This window comes from Podarcis erhardii (genome assembly GCF_964252035.2).
Source record: "Podarcis erhardii genome assembly, chromosome: 17".
NCBI classification, from domain to species: Eukaryota; Metazoa; Chordata; class Lepidosauria; order Squamata; family Lacertidae; genus Podarcis; species Podarcis erhardii.
This window is the reverse complement of record NC_138515.1, coordinates 9418103-9436176: the sequence shown is the minus strand read 5'-3', so window position 1 is coordinate 9436176 and position 18074 is coordinate 9418103. Positions and strand designations below refer to the sequence as shown.

The 18074-nt window shown below is 43.1% G+C and overlaps 1 protein-coding gene across 1 annotated transcript; it reads left to right on the top strand.

The window, feature by feature from the left end:
• The first annotated feature begins 1491 nt into the window (after positions 1–1491).
• QTRT1 (queuine tRNA-ribosyltransferase catalytic subunit 1) lies at positions 1492–14329 on the top strand. Its single transcript, XM_081845412.1, has 10 exons — positions 1492–1761; positions 4969–5037; positions 5682–5820; positions 6802–6880; positions 8435–8550; positions 9526–9664; positions 10222–10297; positions 10533–10642; positions 13319–13403; positions 13700–14329. The coding sequence occupies exons 1-10, from the start codon at positions 1543–1545 to the stop codon at positions 13850–13852; spliced, it is 1185 nt and encodes a 394-aa protein (XP_081701538.1). The 5' UTR covers positions 1492–1542; the 3' UTR covers positions 13853–14329.
• The last annotated feature ends 3745 nt before the right edge of the window (positions 14330–18074 follow it).

Below are 18074 nucleotides of genomic sequence, written 5' to 3'. Positions count from 1 at the left end.
ATTATGAGGGGCACACTCTTAGTTGGATGGCTTGTGTGCTCTATTTTCCAGTTCTCTCTTTGAAAAACAATCCTCTGTTTGAAGAGCTGTTCAGTTTAAGTTTGGTTTAAAGGTAAGGTAAAGGTAAAGGTACCCCTGCCCGTACAGGCCAGTCTTGACAGACTCTAGGGTTGTGCGATCATCTCACACTAGATGCCGGGAGCCAGCGCTGTCCGCAGACACTTCCGAGTTACGTGGCCAGCGCAGCACACGGAACATCGTTTACCTTCCCGCTGGTAAGCGGTCCCTATTTATCTACTTGCACCCAGGGGTGCTTTTGAACTGCTAGGTTGGCAGGCGCTGGGACCGAACGGCGGGAGCGCACCCCGCTGCAGGGATTCGAACTGCCGACCATGCGATCGGCAAGTCCTAGGCGCTGAGGTTTTACCCACAGTGCCACCCGCATCCCTGGTTTAAAGGTAAAGAAGCTTAAACAAGGAGAGCGGAGGCCTTGAAATTGCCCATCACCAGCAGCTAGATGGCAGGCTGAGCAGGCATTTAGGTTTGCCATATGTCCTCTTTTTCCAGGACACGTCCTCTTTCACATGGGTACATAAAATGAGAGCTGTCATAGCGATCCATAGTTAAAAGTAGAAGTCGGCAAATGTGTCCTCTTTCTTGCTGTTCAAAATATAAGCCAACTGTTCACATCTCCCTCCGCATTAGTGAGATGTAGGGTATTTCCATGTAAATTATAGTAATGAATCAATAGGCATAAATAAGTAAATTTTATGCAAATTGATTGATTGATTCTATTTCTGTGCCGCTTTTCATGCAAATGAATCGCAAATCGGCTTACAAATTTGCATCCTCTTTTGTCACCTTTGAAAGGGCTGGGGCCGTTGTGTTTTCATTCTAATTCTTTGTATGGTTTGAGTACAAACCCAGTCAGATGGGCGGGGTATAAATAATAAAATTATTATTACTATTATTATTGATTACGCATATATTTTTTAACATTTAATATAATTAATAAAATCAATTAACTAATAATATAATTTAATAGATTATAATATTATACTGTATGTTTTAAGCGATTATTATAACGATAATAAGACACACATACACACACACATATATATATTGTACAGTCTATGTTTTTAGCGGTTCTTATTTTTGTTCCTCTTATTTATATGTTTATATACCACAAATCTTTGCCAATCTAAAGATATCAATCGGGCCTGTTCGTTGTTGTTTTTTGCTGCCACAGGTTCCTACAGACTTGCCTCCGCAGTTATCCACCTCTACCCTCTGAGTTTCCGTATCTCTAGGGGCATTGATGCAGGCGCGGCCAATAACGTTCCGGCGTCAAGGGGTGGGCGCTGCGACACGTCCAATGAACAGCGTCGGGTCTCTCAGAAACCGAGAACCTTTGTATCTCTATAGGTGGACGTCGGGGTACGTAGAAGGGTTTAAAAAAAACCCATCCTTTAGCCCCGCCCCTCAGAACGCCGCGTCACGTGACGGGCCGCGTTGGCGCGGGGAGAGGGCGGCTCGGTTGCTATGGCTGCGGCGCCGGCCTTGTCTCTGCGCGTGGTGGCGGAATGCGGGCGAAGCAAGGCCCGCGCCTGCGAGCTGCGCTTGCCGCACGGCTCCGTCAACTGCCCGGTCTTCATGCCAGTCGGTACTCAGGGAACCATGAAGGGCCTCACCGCTACGCAGCTGGACGCGCTCGGGTGCCGCCTGTGCTTGGGCAACACCTACCATCTGGGCATGCGCCCCGTGAGTAAGGCGACCCCCCCAACATCCCCCTCCCCAAACCTTGACTTGCCATTTATGTCTACTAGAGACGGCGAGGACGTTTCCTACTCTCAGTGGAATTCTCCCCCCGCCCATCCTATTTTCAGGGGGGAAGAAACCCAATATTCAGTTCAGTTACAGTGATTGCAATATTTGGGGGGTTTTTAATTTTAAAAAGATAATAATAATTAATAATAATATTAATAAAAAGTAATTATTGAATTTAGATACCGCCTTATACAGTGGTACCTCGGGTTACAGACGCTTCAGGTTACAGACTCCGCTAACCCAGAAATAGTACCTCGGGTTAAGAACTTTGCTTCAGGATGAGAACAGAAATCGTGCTCCAGCAGCAGCAGGAGGCCCCATTAGCTAAAGTGCTGCTTCAGGTTAAGAACAGTTTCAGGTTAAGAACGGATCTCCGGAACGAATTAAGTACTTAACCCGAAGTACCACTGTACCCAGAGGTCTCAGGGTGGCTCACAGAAAAGATCACAATACATTATATAAAATAAAAACAATAACCCAATAACACCCCCCCCCAAAAGAGCCACATTTTAAAAGGGTATAGGTTGTCCATCAGATCAACCAAAGGCCTGGTTAAAAAGGAACGTTTTTGCCTGGCACCTAAAGGTGTATAATGAAAGCGTTAGATGAACTTCCCTGGGGAGAGCATCCACAGGCAGGGAGCCACTGCAGAAAAGGCCCATTTTCGTGTTGCCACCCTCTGGACCTCTTGAGAAGGAGGCATATGAAGGAGGGCCTCAGAAGATGATCTCAGGTTCTGGGTAGGTTCATATGGAAAAGGCGGTCCTTCAGATACTGTGGTCCTGAGCCGTTTATTAGAATTAAGAGTTTCAAAACAAATATTTTGTAAGTGCATCAACAGAAAGACAAACACAAGGCCGTAACAGTTGCTGATAACGGAGAATCGTGGAATTGTAGAGTTGGAAGAGACCCCAAGGGTCCTCTATTTCAACCCCCTGCAACGCAGGAATCTGAGCTTAATCATACAAGACAGGTGCCAATCCAGTCTCTGCTTAAAAACCTCCAAAGAATGAGAGTCCACTACCCCCTGCGGGAGTCCGTTCCACCGTCTGTCACAAAGTTCCTTCTGATGTTCAGTTCAAATCTCTTTTCTTATAATTTGAAACCATTGGTTCGGGTTCTAGCCTCCAGAGCAGAAGAAAACAAGCTTGCTTTATCTTCCATAGGACAGCCCTTTAGGCCGTTGCAGGTGGTTTTCATAACTCCACTCGGTCTCCGCTAAACATACCTAGCTCCTTCAACCGATCCCCATAAGGCTTGGTTTCCACACCCTATTTATCATCTTGGTTGCCCTCCTTTGCATACATTCCAGCTTGTCAATATCCTTCTTAAACTGTGGCACCCAGAACTGGTCTCAGTACTCCAGATGTAGTCTGGCAAAGGCAGAATAGAAAGGTACTATTCCTTCCCTTGATCGTGACACTATACTTCTGTTGATGAAGCCTTACAATAGCATTAGCGTTTTTTTCTGCGGCATCACACTGGTGACTCATGTTAAGCTTGTGTTCTACTAAGAGCCCTAGGTCCTTTCAGTACTGGCAAGCCAGGTGTCCCCCATCTTATATTTGTGGAGCAGCTGGTTCTTGTTGCCTAAGTATAGAACCTTACATTTGTCACTATTGAAATTCATTTTATTAGTAGCTATTCTGTTCTGTTATAGAAATGATTGGAATGGTTTAAGTTGATATGTAACAAAAGTTGAGGGTCAAATGAGGAGGAGGAGGATTTTGGTTGTGTTTCTTTCAGGGCCGAGATGAATATTTAAAAAGTTACGGTACTTGTCCCAGAGGTTCACAGCTGCCAGAGGGAAAGGTGGATGTTTTTAAATGTTCAAATGTTTTTAAGTCTGCAAATTCCCACCAGACTGAACAGAGGAGCCTGGAAGTTTTAAGTAGGTTGGCTGTTCCTAAAGCCTGAGAGGTGTTTTTTGTTTGGGAACTTTTTGGCTTCAAAATCCAAACCAGCCTTGTACATGTCCAACTTTGATTTGCAATATTGATATAAGCATGGGACTATATTGCAGGGTTGTTGTTCTTACCCCACTGCCTTGCAATAATGCATGGGCATTGGAAATCTGCATAGGTAGGGTTGTTTTTTAGATGTTTAAATTAAGAAGTTTCACATAGAAGAATACTTGAATTAAAAAGAGCATGAATTTTGTTCTCTACTGCTGCCTTTTATATGGGGACAGACGTGCTGGTGTCTAGCCACAGCTTTATTGAAGTCTTTTATTTCTATGAGTAGTTATCATTTCTGTCCAGGAAGCTATTCCAAATTCAAAAATGGTTTTTATCTGAACCCAGAAATCTGGTCAATAGAATCCAACAGAACTGTGAGATGCCCTCTCATTTTTTCTTATTTCTTTCTGTTAATCAGCGAACACAACGCTTCATTCAATACAGGAATAACTCTGAGCATGTCTTTCTCTTAGTATTAAGTAATAAGAGCCCCAAAGGACAAACCTTTTGAGTAAGCTTGTCCACAGTACCAGTTTTTAAGAAATCCACTACAGAGTACAGGCCTATACTGAGGGATGTTTGCTGAAGTGGTTCCTGCTCTCCTTGGAAGCCAGGCAAGTGAGATTCCAGGGTTAGAATCCAAAGGATACCCTTTTCTCAGCTCTCTTTTCAGATACACCTTTTTCATACTCCAGCCAAAAGCAAAACGGAGAAGGAGGTCTCGCAGAACAAATGAGAAGGAAGATAATTAATATTTACATGGTATTTTAGGTTTTAAAAATATTTCATACACTTTGTCTTATTGTATTCCTTTGACAGCCACGTTAGGTGATATCTACACATTGCAGATGGGTAGCTACAAAGAGAGAAAGAAAAGCAGATGTGAGATTCCAACCAAGCACTTTCTGATTCATGGTGTAGTTTGATAGCCAATTTATTGCAGCATCTCTCCTGTATTTTGGTTTGTTCTCCCCTATGTGCCCTTTTGTTGGGAGCATCCTGCTCTGAATATTGCTGCAGGCACAGTGTCTGAATGTTAAGGGTCTGACCTTGTGCTGTTGCTGTTTTTAGCTTGGTCATATGCCAGATTATGAGAGGAAAGTTTCGATGCCTGGCATCAGTGGTGGGGGTCTTTGGCACTAGCTATGTTAGGCACTGATTATAACCTTTTATCCTTCTCTAGGGACCAGAGCTTATCCAAAAAGCCAATGGGCTCCATGGCTTTATGAACTGGTCACGAAACCTGCTCACGGTGAGTACTGAAGGGACTAATTAAAGCACTTGCCACTGGAAAACCAACCATTGGCTGTTGGCAAAAATAAGAAGCCATGGCTAATGAGAGATGGCAGGAATCTAGGCATTGTGGCAGCTGGGGCACCTGTCTTACAGAAACACTTCAAGCACTCGGGAGACTCGCTGCTCAGTTGAATGTTAGTTTAGAACACGCAAAGCATATACACTTTCATTTTGAATATTTTCCGTAGCTGGAGAGATTGAGAGAAAAGGAATGTTCTTCACTTATTCATTCTTCTAGTGAGCAATATATGCTGCTGCCTGAGCTTCTTGTTGGGAGAAAGCAGTGACTCTTTTTCTGCCACAGATTCTCTGTGTGGTTTTGCACAAATTGTTTTGAACTGTTCACCTCACCAGGAATAGAAGTGAGTGTACCAGTTGCTGCTGGAGTGTTGAAAGGATGTGTTCAAACACAGAAGTTCAGAACACTAAATAACTATAGCTGAAGCACAAAGGGTTTTTTCTTTAATCCATCCCTGTTCTTCTCAGGCCTTTGTAGTCAAATGAACGCTTCGCTCTTCTGGCAATTATGGGAGCAGAGCACCAGAACAGAATAATTTTGCTTATTTCAGGTCTGTTCATAGTGTCACTGTTTTCCTGCAGGACAGCGGTGGGTTCCAGATGGTCTCTCTGGTGGAGCTGTCTAAGGTGACAGAGGAGGGAGTGTGCTTCCGTTCTCCTTATGATGGCAAGGAGATTCTGCTGACTCCAGAGAAATCAATTGAAATACAAAATGCTCTTGGTAACTATTCTGTCTTGCATAATGCCAACTGCTGAATTGACTGGTGCTTCATACTATGGACATTCTTCTCCTGCCACAGCTGTTTCCCTGCTTTGAAATTCCACATAGACATAGAACTTCAGAGGGAGGCAACCAGTTACTCTGGTGGTGACCCTTCTATTTGAGTTAATGGTGAATCTTCACTGAAGATCTCAAATGAGGCACCAATGAGATGAAAGCATTTTGTGAGCTGAGTAACTTTGGGGAATAATCCACAAAGGGCTATTAAAATTCACCTAAAGAGCCCAGAAATCAGAAATCCATAAGTTGTAAATAATGAGATGATTTTGAGCACCTTCTTTAGCTCCATCCTGGCATTTACTACTGGGTGGAGGTCAGAAAGTGGAGCAGGGATCTAAAAAAAAACTATTATGGTTAACTTCATCCCAGTTCTATAGAACAGCACCATATCATATAAAGGGTTTTTTTTTTAATCCTGGTGGGAGAGAGAGAGGCAGGCAGGCCTTTGAGTTAGCAAAATGTAGAGCTGCTTGCATTGATTTTCAGAATTTTAACATCTACTTAAGACTTTTCTGAAATAGAAGTAGATGAAAAAAGATCCTAAATTCCTGAATTATTTTTAAATTTGTTGAATTAAAAAACCAATTTGTATACAGTTGGGTTTCCTTTAAAAAAGGACCTTAGTTTCTTTGAGTATTAAGAAGTGTTTGAGTTTACAGTATTACATAATTTTCACTAATATCTTAGAGATGCCTGCCTCTGCCAGTGTTAACTGAGGTGAGCTTGCTTATTTTTAGTAAAAGTACAGTGGGACAGCCGGCTGGACAATTGGCTCTATGCTACTTCTGTGTTAAATATTTTAATTAGCCTTTAGGACAAAAATTGAGAGAATGTCTTGTTTTAAATAAATAAATTTGAAATCTGTGGTGTGGACTGATCTCATCTGCTTTTGCTGACAAACATTGCATTTTTCTTCCATAGGCTCTGACATCATGATGCAGTTAGATGATGTGGTCAGCAGCACAGTTAGCGGCCCCCGGGTAGAAGAAGCCATGCTCAGGTTTGCTTTGTGTGTTGTGTTGATCTGCCTTTTGATCCCAACTCGGCTTCTCTGCGCCATTCACTTCTGTGGTGCTTACTCACACAGTCTTTTGCCCTGCCTTGCTTTTCTGGGCATGGAATCTTTGTTTACTACTAGTGAAGCATCTCAATTCTGTATGTTAAGCATGAGCAGGTAAAATTAGACAAATGTCATATGGCTGTAAAAGCTTTGTGTTAAACACAAACTTCATTCTGCGCAGGTAGAAGTCATCTGAGTTAATGCCAGATTTGTGCTAGGTTAAGCCCTGTATCCCTCCCTCACCCCAAAAAATCAACTACTGCACATATCCAAGGATAAGACTACAAGTCCGGATTGTGGGATTTCAAGTCAGCATGGCTCATTGCCTCTCTGCTGAGCTGCCAACTTGGAGTACATGCTTGAGGGGTAGTAAGAAACATTGAGCTGTGGTGCCTCCTCTGGAATGACTAATGCTGGAAGTTTGATGCACCTACATTTGCAACTCCCTGAGTAACATAATGTGTGACTGTGGAATGATGATAATAATAATAATAATTTTTTATTTATACCCCACCCTCCCCGACCAGAGCAAGGCTCAGGGCGGCTAACACCAGTAAAATTACAATAAAAACACAATGGGGGGGGGAACCAATTTAAAACACGGGTTAAAATACATTTTAAAATGCGGCCTCATTTTAATAGTAGCCTATAGATCAAAACCATAAGGGTTGGGAAACATAAGGGTCAGACTGAGTCCAAACCAAAGGCCAGGCGGAACAGCTCTGTCTTGCAGGCCCTGCGGAAAGATGTCAATGACAAATGCTACCTTTTCTTAACTGACCAGGAGATCTGAGAGCAGTACATGTGAAAAGGATCTAGGAGTCTTGGTTGACCACAAACTTGACATGAACCAACAGTGTGACGCGGCAGCTAAAGAAGCCAATGCAATTCTGGGCTGCATCAATAGGAGTATTGCATCTAGATCAAGGGAAGTAATAGTGCCACTGTATTCTGCTCTGGTCAGACCTCACCTAGAATACTGTGTCCAGTTCTGGGCACCACAGTTCAAGAAGGACACTGACAAACTGGAACGTGTCCAGAGGAGGGCAACCAAAATGGTCAAAGGCCTGGAAACGATGCCTTATGAAGAACGGCTAAGGGAGCTGGGCATGTTTAGCCTGGAGAAGAGGAGGTTAAGGGGTGATATGATAGCCATGTTTAAATATATAAAAGGATGTCACATAGAGGAGAGAGAAAGGTTGTTTTCTGCTGCTCCAGAGAAGCGGACACGGAGCAATGGTTCCAAACTACAAGAAAAAAGATTCCACCTAAACATTAGGAGAAACTTCCTGACAGTAAGAGCTGTTCGACAGTGGAATTTGCTGCCAAGGAGTGTGGTGGAGTCTCCTTCTTTGGAGGTCTTTAAGCAGAGGCTTGACAACCATATGTCAGGAGTGCTCTGATGGTGTTTCCTGCTTGGCAGGGGGTTGGACTCGATGGCCCTTGTGGTCTCTTCCAACTCTATGATTCTATGATTCTATCTGTCTGTTGCAGGTCTATTCGCTGGCTGGACAGATGTATTGCTGCACATACCAAGCCTGGCCAGCAGAATTTATTTGCTATTATCCAGGGTGGACTGGATCCTTCTCTTCGATCTAAGTGTCTGGAAGGTAAATTCATTTTTTTTGTATGGGCTTTGTCCACAAGCAACTTCTGGTCCCAGTTTGAAGCTATTCATATTTGAGGGCAAGACCAAAGAGAGTTTTGCTGAAATTCATATCCGCAGGGAGCCTCATGAGGGCAGTCCCCTTCTGTTGATCTCAGTTTCCCAGCCCTGAAGTTTTTCAGTTTCTGGCCACTAGTCTACCAATTCAATTTGCAAAGCTTCAGTTGCTGATTGCTAAAGTTGCAAACCAGAGTTGCAGACATTAATTGATTGGCTAATTAGGTAAAGTTTCACTTGCAGTGGTGAAAATTTTACCCAGAGAGATTGTAAATTCATGACAAAATTGCTCACATGCTTGTTTAGGCTATTTTGGTTCTGGTGTGGTGTTAACAATAAGAAATGGAAGAGGAAATATTAAATATGGCCTTTCCTCCTAAGAATGATCAGTTGCTTTGTTTTTAAAAGCCTAAAAAGACACCAGGGGCATTGCAGAAGGGTTCTTATGTAGTATTCCTTATTCCTATTATAACTTACGTTATTCTAGGAGCCTCAGGCTAGGATAATTTTCTACAAATAATTTTCTACAAATTATCAGGCTAGGATAATTTTCTACAAATGTTCACTGTACATTTGGATACCTTCTCAGACATTGTAACTTGATTTTGCATCATGGTCTTGAGACCGAGGAACAGGTTTTTGTCTATGTTTCGATATAATTGGAGACCATTTTGAATCAAGATGGTGAATTGAACTTTTTAAAACGGTACAGAATTCCTGAGCAGCACTGGGTTCGAGATTGCTAGTAAATAAATAATACTTCAAACATTCACATCAACAACTGTGGAGGGGGTGGTCTGTTGGCATTCTTGTCTTGAGTTTCCTTGATGCTTCCCTAGAGGTAGAAGTCCACAGTTCTTACAGCTATCTCCCTCCCCCCCCTCTGTCTGTCTGTTTCTCTCTTCCCCTCCCTATCGGCTAGAAATGACTAAACGAGACGTGCCGGGCTTTGCCATTGGGGGCCTGAGTGGTGGCGAGGCCAAAGATCACTTCTGGAGGATGGTAGATCTCAGTACGAATCATCTCCCCAGGAACAAACCTCGCTATCTCATGGGAGTGGGGTAGGAGCAAATGACACACTGCAGGCAAAGCATATTGGTGCCTGGGACATCATTGTCCTTTAGACTCCAGCAGGAACATGTCAAAATGGATTGCTGCTGGTAATGTGACCAGCTAGAAGAAACGACCAATTAACATGCGTCTGAATGATGCACAATTGCATTCATGGCCCCAAACCGGAAAGTGATCCACAAACATCACTAAACACGTCACTAAAAGGGTGGAACGGGGGTGGGGGCGCTTATACGTGCTCTGCCAACACGCTGGGAACCGATCCCCTTTGCAAAATGGTTGTTGCCTGTACTATATTCTCAAACCATTACAACCATCCCTCTTTCTCCTCCTTCAACCAGAATGACTTGACCGTTTCAAGTCAGTCCCCTTGGCAGTTGTGCTCACCCTGACAATTTCTGGGCACAAGCTTACCACGAAAATGTTCCCATCTCTGCCATTAGAAGGCTGAGCATTCTTGATTGGGCCAGGCTGTGTCATAGACAGTGGGTGGGTACACTTGCAGCATCTTCATCACCTGATGTGTCTCTTTCCATTTCTCATGAAGTTATGCTACTGACCTGGTGGTGTGTGTGGCTCTGGGCTGCGATATGTTTGACTGTGTCTTCCCTACGAGGACTGCAGTAAGTAGCTGTGTTGGCTGCGGGGGAAACTGGTAGTGGGCCCACTGGCGAGGGGGTGGGGGAGGAGGAGGGCCACTTTACTACAAGGTGGAAGAACATATAACCTGGGATGGGAGCACTATTCAAAGCAGTGAAGTGTTTTGAAACCCCCACTAAACCTGGAAAGACTGATGAGTGCTGTTTGTGTTCCCCTGAATCTCCTGGCTGCTGACATCTTTGCACTTTCAACTTCCAGCGCTTTGGTTCAGCCTTGGTCCCCTGGGGCTCCCTGCAGCTGAAGAACAAGCAATATGCCAAGGATTTTCGGCCCATTGATGAGAACTGTGATTGTCCCACATGCCAGAGGTTGGTGAGCTTCAGGGATGGTGGTTGTTTTTTTAAAAAACTCAGATTTGCCCTTTGCAGAGACAGATTCCTTTGTTGGAAGGCAGACCATTTTTCATCTATTGCTGAGGGCCTGAGGTATACTTTTAAAGGTGGAGTCAGGGAAGCAGAGTCGTAGAAAATATATCTGTGCTGCAGCTTTCTTGCTGAGTTTTGTCAGTGCAACTCTGAGCAGAGCAGTTATCCTCAGGCATTGGGTTGACAGAGATGGGAGGAATGGGTGCGGGAATCACAATATATTGGCCCATGACCAGTTATGTAAGTAAACCAGTACAGCCAATATAAGATTATATCATTTGGGAAGACAGGCGAACTAATGCCAGTGTATTGGAAGAAGCAAAGATCACCAGCGTCAAAACAATGATTCTTCAACATCAAATAAGTGATTCCTTATTTGAAGGTATGTTTATTGGGACTGTCACCTGATTAAAGAAATCTTAGTGGATTAGTTTTATGAGTTGCAGATAATGATGAAGTTTCCTGAAGTGAAGAATGCCCTCTCGTCTGATGTGCATCTGTCTTCAGCATTATATACATTTTGATGCTGGGTCGAGATGCAGCTTTTTGCACAAGCATTTAGGGGTGGAGAATGAGACCCTTCCCATTGTAGTGTTGCCTTTTCTATTAATGTTTATGTATTACACGGCTAACTTGTACTGAGAACCCAAAGTAATGGTGAAGGGCATTCTGTAGATGTCAGTAAATAAATACATCTCAGTATGTAAGGGAGCTGGGCATGTTTAGCCTGGAGAAGAGGAGGTTAAGGGGTGATATGATAGCCATGTTCAAATATATAAAAGGATGTTACATAGAGGAGGGAGAAAGGTTGTTTTCTGCTGCTCCAGAGAAGCGGACACGGAGCAATGGTTCTAAACTACAAGAAAGAAGATTCCATCTAAACATTAGGAAGAACTTCCTGACAGTAAGAGCTGTTCGACAGTGGAATTTGCTGCCAAGGAGTGTGGTGGAGTCTCCTTCTTTGGAGGTCTTTAAGCAGAGGCTTGACAACCATATGTCAGGAGTGCTCTGATGGTGTTTCCTGCTTGGCAGGGGGTTGGACTCGATGGCCCTTGTGGTCTCTTCCAACTCTATGATTCTATGAACTTCATTGGACTGATCATGTTGTGTGGATGCCTGATTATCATCTTCCAAAGCAACTACTCTATTCCAAACTTAACAGTGGAAAGCGTAATGCTAGTGGTCAACAAAAGAGGTTTAAAGGCACATCAAGGCACATCTTTAAAAATGTAGTATAAAAACAGACAACTGGGAAACACTGGCCTGTGAGTGCTCCAATTAGAGAACAGCCTTTACCAAAGGTGTCATGGGCTTTGAAGACGTTTGAACTTAGGACAAAAGGGAGAAATATGCTAAGAGGCATGCTTGGCAAACCCTCACTATGATCAACTCCCACCCGGAAACCTATGTCCCCACTGTGGAAGGATGTGTGGATCTAGAATTGACCTCCACGGACTCACTGTTAAAACCCTGCTTATGGAAGACAATCTTGCTCGGCTACGAGTGATCGCCAAAGAATAAGAAGATACCTCCTCTGATACATTTTAAGAAGTTTGTGTCAGATCCCTTTCATAGCATATACCCAAGATAATAGCATGGACCAATGACCTCTGGGCACACCTTAACCACCTTTTAGTGCTTTCAAAGAAGAAAATATTTGAGTATGGTATCTTCGTCTACTTCAGTGTTACTTAACTATGGAAAGAAAGAAAAGCAGTAGTTTTATTCCATGCTCATTCCTGAACACTTCCTGTATCGTAGTCGGGGGATCAGATTAGATCCAGGGCAACTTAAGTTCAGATCCTCACTCAGCTCGGATACATTAATTGTGTTTCTTAGGCCACCCCACAGGGAGGATAAAATGGCCTGGAGAAAATTGGGTAGACCATTCCTGAAGGAGACTGAATAGATAATTGGGCATAATTTGTCTGTACCGTAGAATGCAGAGGCAGCCTAATTTCTATTAGTTGCTATGTTAGAATTATTGCAGAAGTCTCATATGAAGTTGATGAGCTAGATACACTTTCATGAGACAAGGAGGCTCTAATTGTTCTCAGGGAGGTGAAGGTTGTCAGGGGAAGTGTGAACTGCTCCCTTGCCTCTTTCAAAGGATCTTAACAAGGCTGAGCTAACATTCTCCAGGAGGTTTCTCACATCAAGGCCCTTGCCCATGAACTTCATGCTACACATATTTGTCTGTCTTTAAAGTACCGTAGGCCTTTTATTGTTCTCTACTTGAGTGTTTCTTTGATTTCTCCTGGCCTACTCCAATATTTACATGCCCCCACTTCTGATGAACTGCTGAATCCAGAAGTACTGCTCAACAATCTCCTTTGTAGACATCAAGGCTTTTATAGAACAAGGGATTGTGGGACCTAGGAAAACTATCTCCCTAGCACAACAATGCTGGCAGCTATTTCCAAAAGATTGGTGTTCAGAGAGAAATTCCCAGTGCTGCTTTTGTTGTCCTGTGGCAAAGTGGGTAGCTGTTAGCTTTTACTTTGGTAGGAAAGATTTGGTGATTTCCTCTTATTCTTCCTAGCAGTGGTGTGTGGATTACCTTCCTTAGGCCTTGGCTCACAAGAGCATTCTTTTGTTCCTTATTTTGTCTCTTGACAGGTACAGCCGAGCGTTCTTGAATGCTCTCTTCCGGAGTGACACAGCTGCCATGCACCATGTTACTGTGCATAATATTGCATACCAGGTTGGTCCATCTTGTGCACCTTTTGTAGCCTCAAGGCTTTCTTCTATTAGGTAGTAAAGCCTGGCACCATTTGTAGGTGGTGGGAAAGATTCTCTAAGACGCTGGGAAAACTAGGCTGTTCGGTAGCTCTTCAGTCTTCAGTCTCGCGAGTTTACAATGTCATCTTTGTTGTATGTTTTACCCTGTTGATTGTGGTTGGGCCTTCCATGGGACTAGTTGCGCCCACATTTACATGCATGGTGTTTGAAGCGCATCTGCTAAAGAGATGGCGGCTCTGTCTTTCCCCCTCTTTTCAGCTCAACCTGATGCATTCAATCCGGGAGAGTATCATTGAACAGAGGTTCCCACAGTTTGTTCAGGACTTCATGAAGACCATGTATGGCAACATCAGCAGCTACCCACAGTGGGCCATAGATGCCCTGGCCTCTGTTGGAATTAGCCTGGAGTGAGAGGGATACAATTGTTCTGCCAGCGTCACCGGTCAAGCAAAATCCAACTTGGAGCCCAGCACCTGTGAACCAGCATGTGTCCCCTGGATCCAGGTCTCTCAATGATTGGTTGCCTTACTTGCATAGCTGGGCCAGTTTACTTCCCAGAACAGTTCTCTAGGTGTTTGCAGCACTAAATACCTCTTTCTATTCAAGGAATGCTTGGGAAGAATCGGAGGAGCTGATGGTTTTTATTGCAATGGTCATTCATCAGTGCAGAGTCTTCATGGTTAAACTGGAGCTACCTTGAAAGTTCCTTATTTTTGTATTTTTAGTATGTGAAAAATCCTATTTTTTATTTGCATTTTTATATGATTTCTCTGAACCGAAAAAAATATGTTTGTGGAGCTGGCAGATTGAGCAGAGCTGTCCACATTATGCAGATTCTTGGAGAAGCAATTCCTGTTCTGTGCCCAAATAAAAGTCTGCAACTGAAAACTGTGTGCATCCTTAAAGTTTTTATTCTCTGTTTGTAGGTGCTTGTTTGTTTGTTTGACAAGGAACAGTACAAAATCAAGGGAGAGGATATGTGGGGCAAAAGGGGAGGAGCATAATTCAGTGTGGTGTAGTGGTTTGAAAGTCAGGCTGGGCCTGGGATACCAGGGTTTATATCCTCACTCAGCCATGAAGATCACTGGGTGGCCTTGGGCCAGTCACAATCAAGTCATCAGGGCTGGGATTTCTCATTAGTTCCTCAGTTTAAGGTATTCTCTCCTATTCCTAGACTGATGGAGCTGGAACTTGGCAAGGTTGGCTAGCCTTGCTTGTGTGCAGGCACTTCTGAAAGTCCAAGTGTGGTGGTATTAATACCTTGCCCCCAGTTTTTCAAATTTTAATCACAGGTGATTTAGGCCATGCTATTATTTAAAACTGCTTTACCTGGGGACATTCTCTGCCATCAGCTGTGCTTTGGGGCCTTAATTGTGTCAGAGGCTTGATCATTCTTCGTTTGTTTCCTCCACGTTTTTGTACAACCCCAAAATCCGGGTCTCCCTGTTGTGAAAATTGAAGGTAGCTGGATGATTGTGTTAATTCAACTCAGTTTTGTTGTTGTGACCATCGTGGTCATTTCGACCATAACTAAAAAAGAAATATACATACTATTCATACTATACAGAGAGGGCATAGATACACCTTTAAAAGACAGTGTTAACCAATTTATACATATACCATAATTTTACATGTATAAGACAACCTTTTTTCCTGAACTTTTCGTAATAAATTGAGAGTCGTCTTATACACGGGTTAATATGCTAAGTAAGTGGTGCCGGTGCTGCGGTGGAAGCAGGGTAATGTCAGAGAGGAGGCTGCTTACTCTTCCCGGCTTAGGAAGAGTATTTGGTGAGTGCCGGTATGTGGTGTATTATGGCACCCGTTCCGTCAGCCACAGTGGGGGATCCTCCAAAAGCTGCTCAACAGCTCAGCAAACTTACAAAAGAAGCTCAACTATTGAGGACTCCCAAAAATAGGGGTCTTCTTATAGATGGGGTCTTGTTATACACGGAAAAATACGGTATATCTTAAAATACAAACGTCAGTTACTTTATTTCATTGCCGACCATCTCTTTACAGTCCACCATATTATCTTTAATGAACATTCTTCTCAGTTTTGGGGCAGCCACCACAAATCTTGCAATGTTATTTGCCACAAATATATCAAAGTCAAACAGCAGGGTGACTTGTGTACAAATGAGACATTAGCAGTCAGGTTATCGCCCATTTAATTGTAGTGATTAACATCTTGTCTATACCAGGAGGTTGATGTGGTCCCATGCCAGCCTGCGTAGTGAAACAGCCTGCATTGGGCAGTATATTTTTGGGGTGCTCTTCTAGGATAGCAAATAGCTAATTATTGTCAAGGGGCTAGTATTGGCTTATCACAGGGGTGGGAAGTGAAACACCATTTGCATTTCCTGCTTAGCCACCAAATACTCCTGGGTCATCCAGCCAAGCCACCTTTTGGAGCATCTCTATTGTTTGCCTTGTGGCTCAGCTTATAAGTGAGTGTGGAGAAGATCCCAGGGGAAGTGACGGAGCTTATCCTTGGGAGTGCTGGTGGGCATTTGATTCTGGACCCTAAACGTTAGATGAATGGGAATGTCCAAATTGCAATGGAGATGATTTCATGGTCACTGGCCTTGGCTGATGCTTTCCTTTGCGTGCCAGCAGAGGTCAGTAGATGCTGAATTGTGTGTTCACTGAAGCCAAGGGTGGCTATGACATGGTCTGCAACAAATTCTAGATAGGAGGTATCTTAAGGGTTAGTAGTAGTAGCTTTGGTCTGCAGGGTTCATAAAAGGATATAATCTGAAGCTAGTTTTAAAAAAAGAACTGGGTTATTTATAATAGAATGGGGAGATGTGAAAGGAAACCAAGCTTGGGTAATTATAATCCTATAAAACATTTAATAGTAACTTTATTTCAACATAAAAGAGTCTTCTTGTGCAACCTGAAAAACCATAACAACAAGAAACCTACAATTAATAAAAGAAGATGGTATAAACCCCAGAAAACAGGTGGACCAGCAAATTCTCCAGTCGTGGTGATGATAAAAGACTTCCCAGTAAATTGAAAAAAGGAAATTGGAAAAGAAGCAAAAAAGAAGAAAATACTTAAAATAAAGGATTGGGTGGAGATAATGAGAAGCCAAGAACAAATAAGGGAAGCTCTAACAGGAAGTGAAATAACTTGGTTTAACTGTACAGTGGTACCTCGGGTTACATACGCTTCCTTTTACATACACTTCAGGTTACACACTCCGCTAACCCAGAAATAGTGCTTCAGGTTAAGAACTTTGCTTCAGGATAAGAACAGAAATCGGGCTCCAGCGGCACGGTGGCAGCAGGAGGTCCCATTAGCTAGAGTGGTGCTTCAGGTTAAGAACAGTTTCAGGTTAAGAACGGACCTCCGGAATAAATTAAGTACTTAACCTGAGGTACCACTGTATACAACTGGAGCAATGGACAAAGAAGTGGTTAAAGGGAAACAAGAACTGCAAAGAATATACAAAATTTGAAAAAACTGATTATAATAGGGGGAGATAAAGAAAAAAAATAGTTATAAAAGTGGAAACCAGTGAAATTTATAAAATAGTAGAAATGGAGGATCAAGAAGATCACTTAAAAGAGGTGTGGGAAAAGGAGACAATAAGACAGATAGTCAAAGCTGGGGGGGGGATCGGAGTATCATACACTGAAAATTGGAGTATCATACACGGAGTATCATAAGAATAAAAGAAAATTATTATTATAAATTAGTTTGGAGATTAAAGTCAGATTAAGTCAGATTAAATCAAATGAACAGGAAATATTCGGTGTTACGTTGGAGTGGATGCCAGGAAACCGGGAATTACGTTCACGTGGTGGGGTTGTAAATATGTACAGTTTTACTGGCAAAAGGTGTTTAAGGAGATAATGGAAATAACTGGATTGAACCTGACCGAAAGTCCAGAGGTAGCATTATTATCAATTTACAATGGGGTGGAAGATTATGAAGGACTCGCTTGCAAATTTATTGACAGCTGCAGGAGTTCTAGCTAGGATGTGGAAGGGGCAAGATGAATATAAAATGGGAGAATGGTATAAAGAGGTGTGAGATAATAGCTATTATAAATTGACATGTGCCATTAAAGTAAGATGGGGAATACGAGGAGAAGTGATTTTGAGGAGATATGGAAGGTGTTTGTAGAATTTGTACTGTTAAGACAATGGAATGGTCTCAGCGGGTGGGATGCACATTTTTATTCTTATTTATTATAGTTACTTGTCAAAACAAAAAATGGAGGGGGGCGGGACAAAAACAATCATTATGGCGTAAGTTTTTGTGACCTTGGCTGCAGTCCAGAACCCCTGCTGTTGTCTGGTGAGGCTTAACAGAGCAGTGGGACAATTCCTGCATCTGCAACCCTCTTGTGCATGGCAGGGGGAGCAAATCGCTATGCTAGCCTGAAGCTGCCACAGTGTCCAAATGGTGACAGTCTGCTGCCCTGCCTCAGGAATCCTTATGCCACGTCTGGTGACGATAACATGCGAGGTGGTCCTGTTTGGATGCTGGGTGCCGTTTTGAATCAAGGCGGCAGACCAAAAGGTCACTTTGGCGTGATGTTGGACATCTTTTGAGAGATCCGTCCCACACTTTGGATATCACCAAATGTGGCCTGAGGGTGGACGGGGGTGCGGCAGTC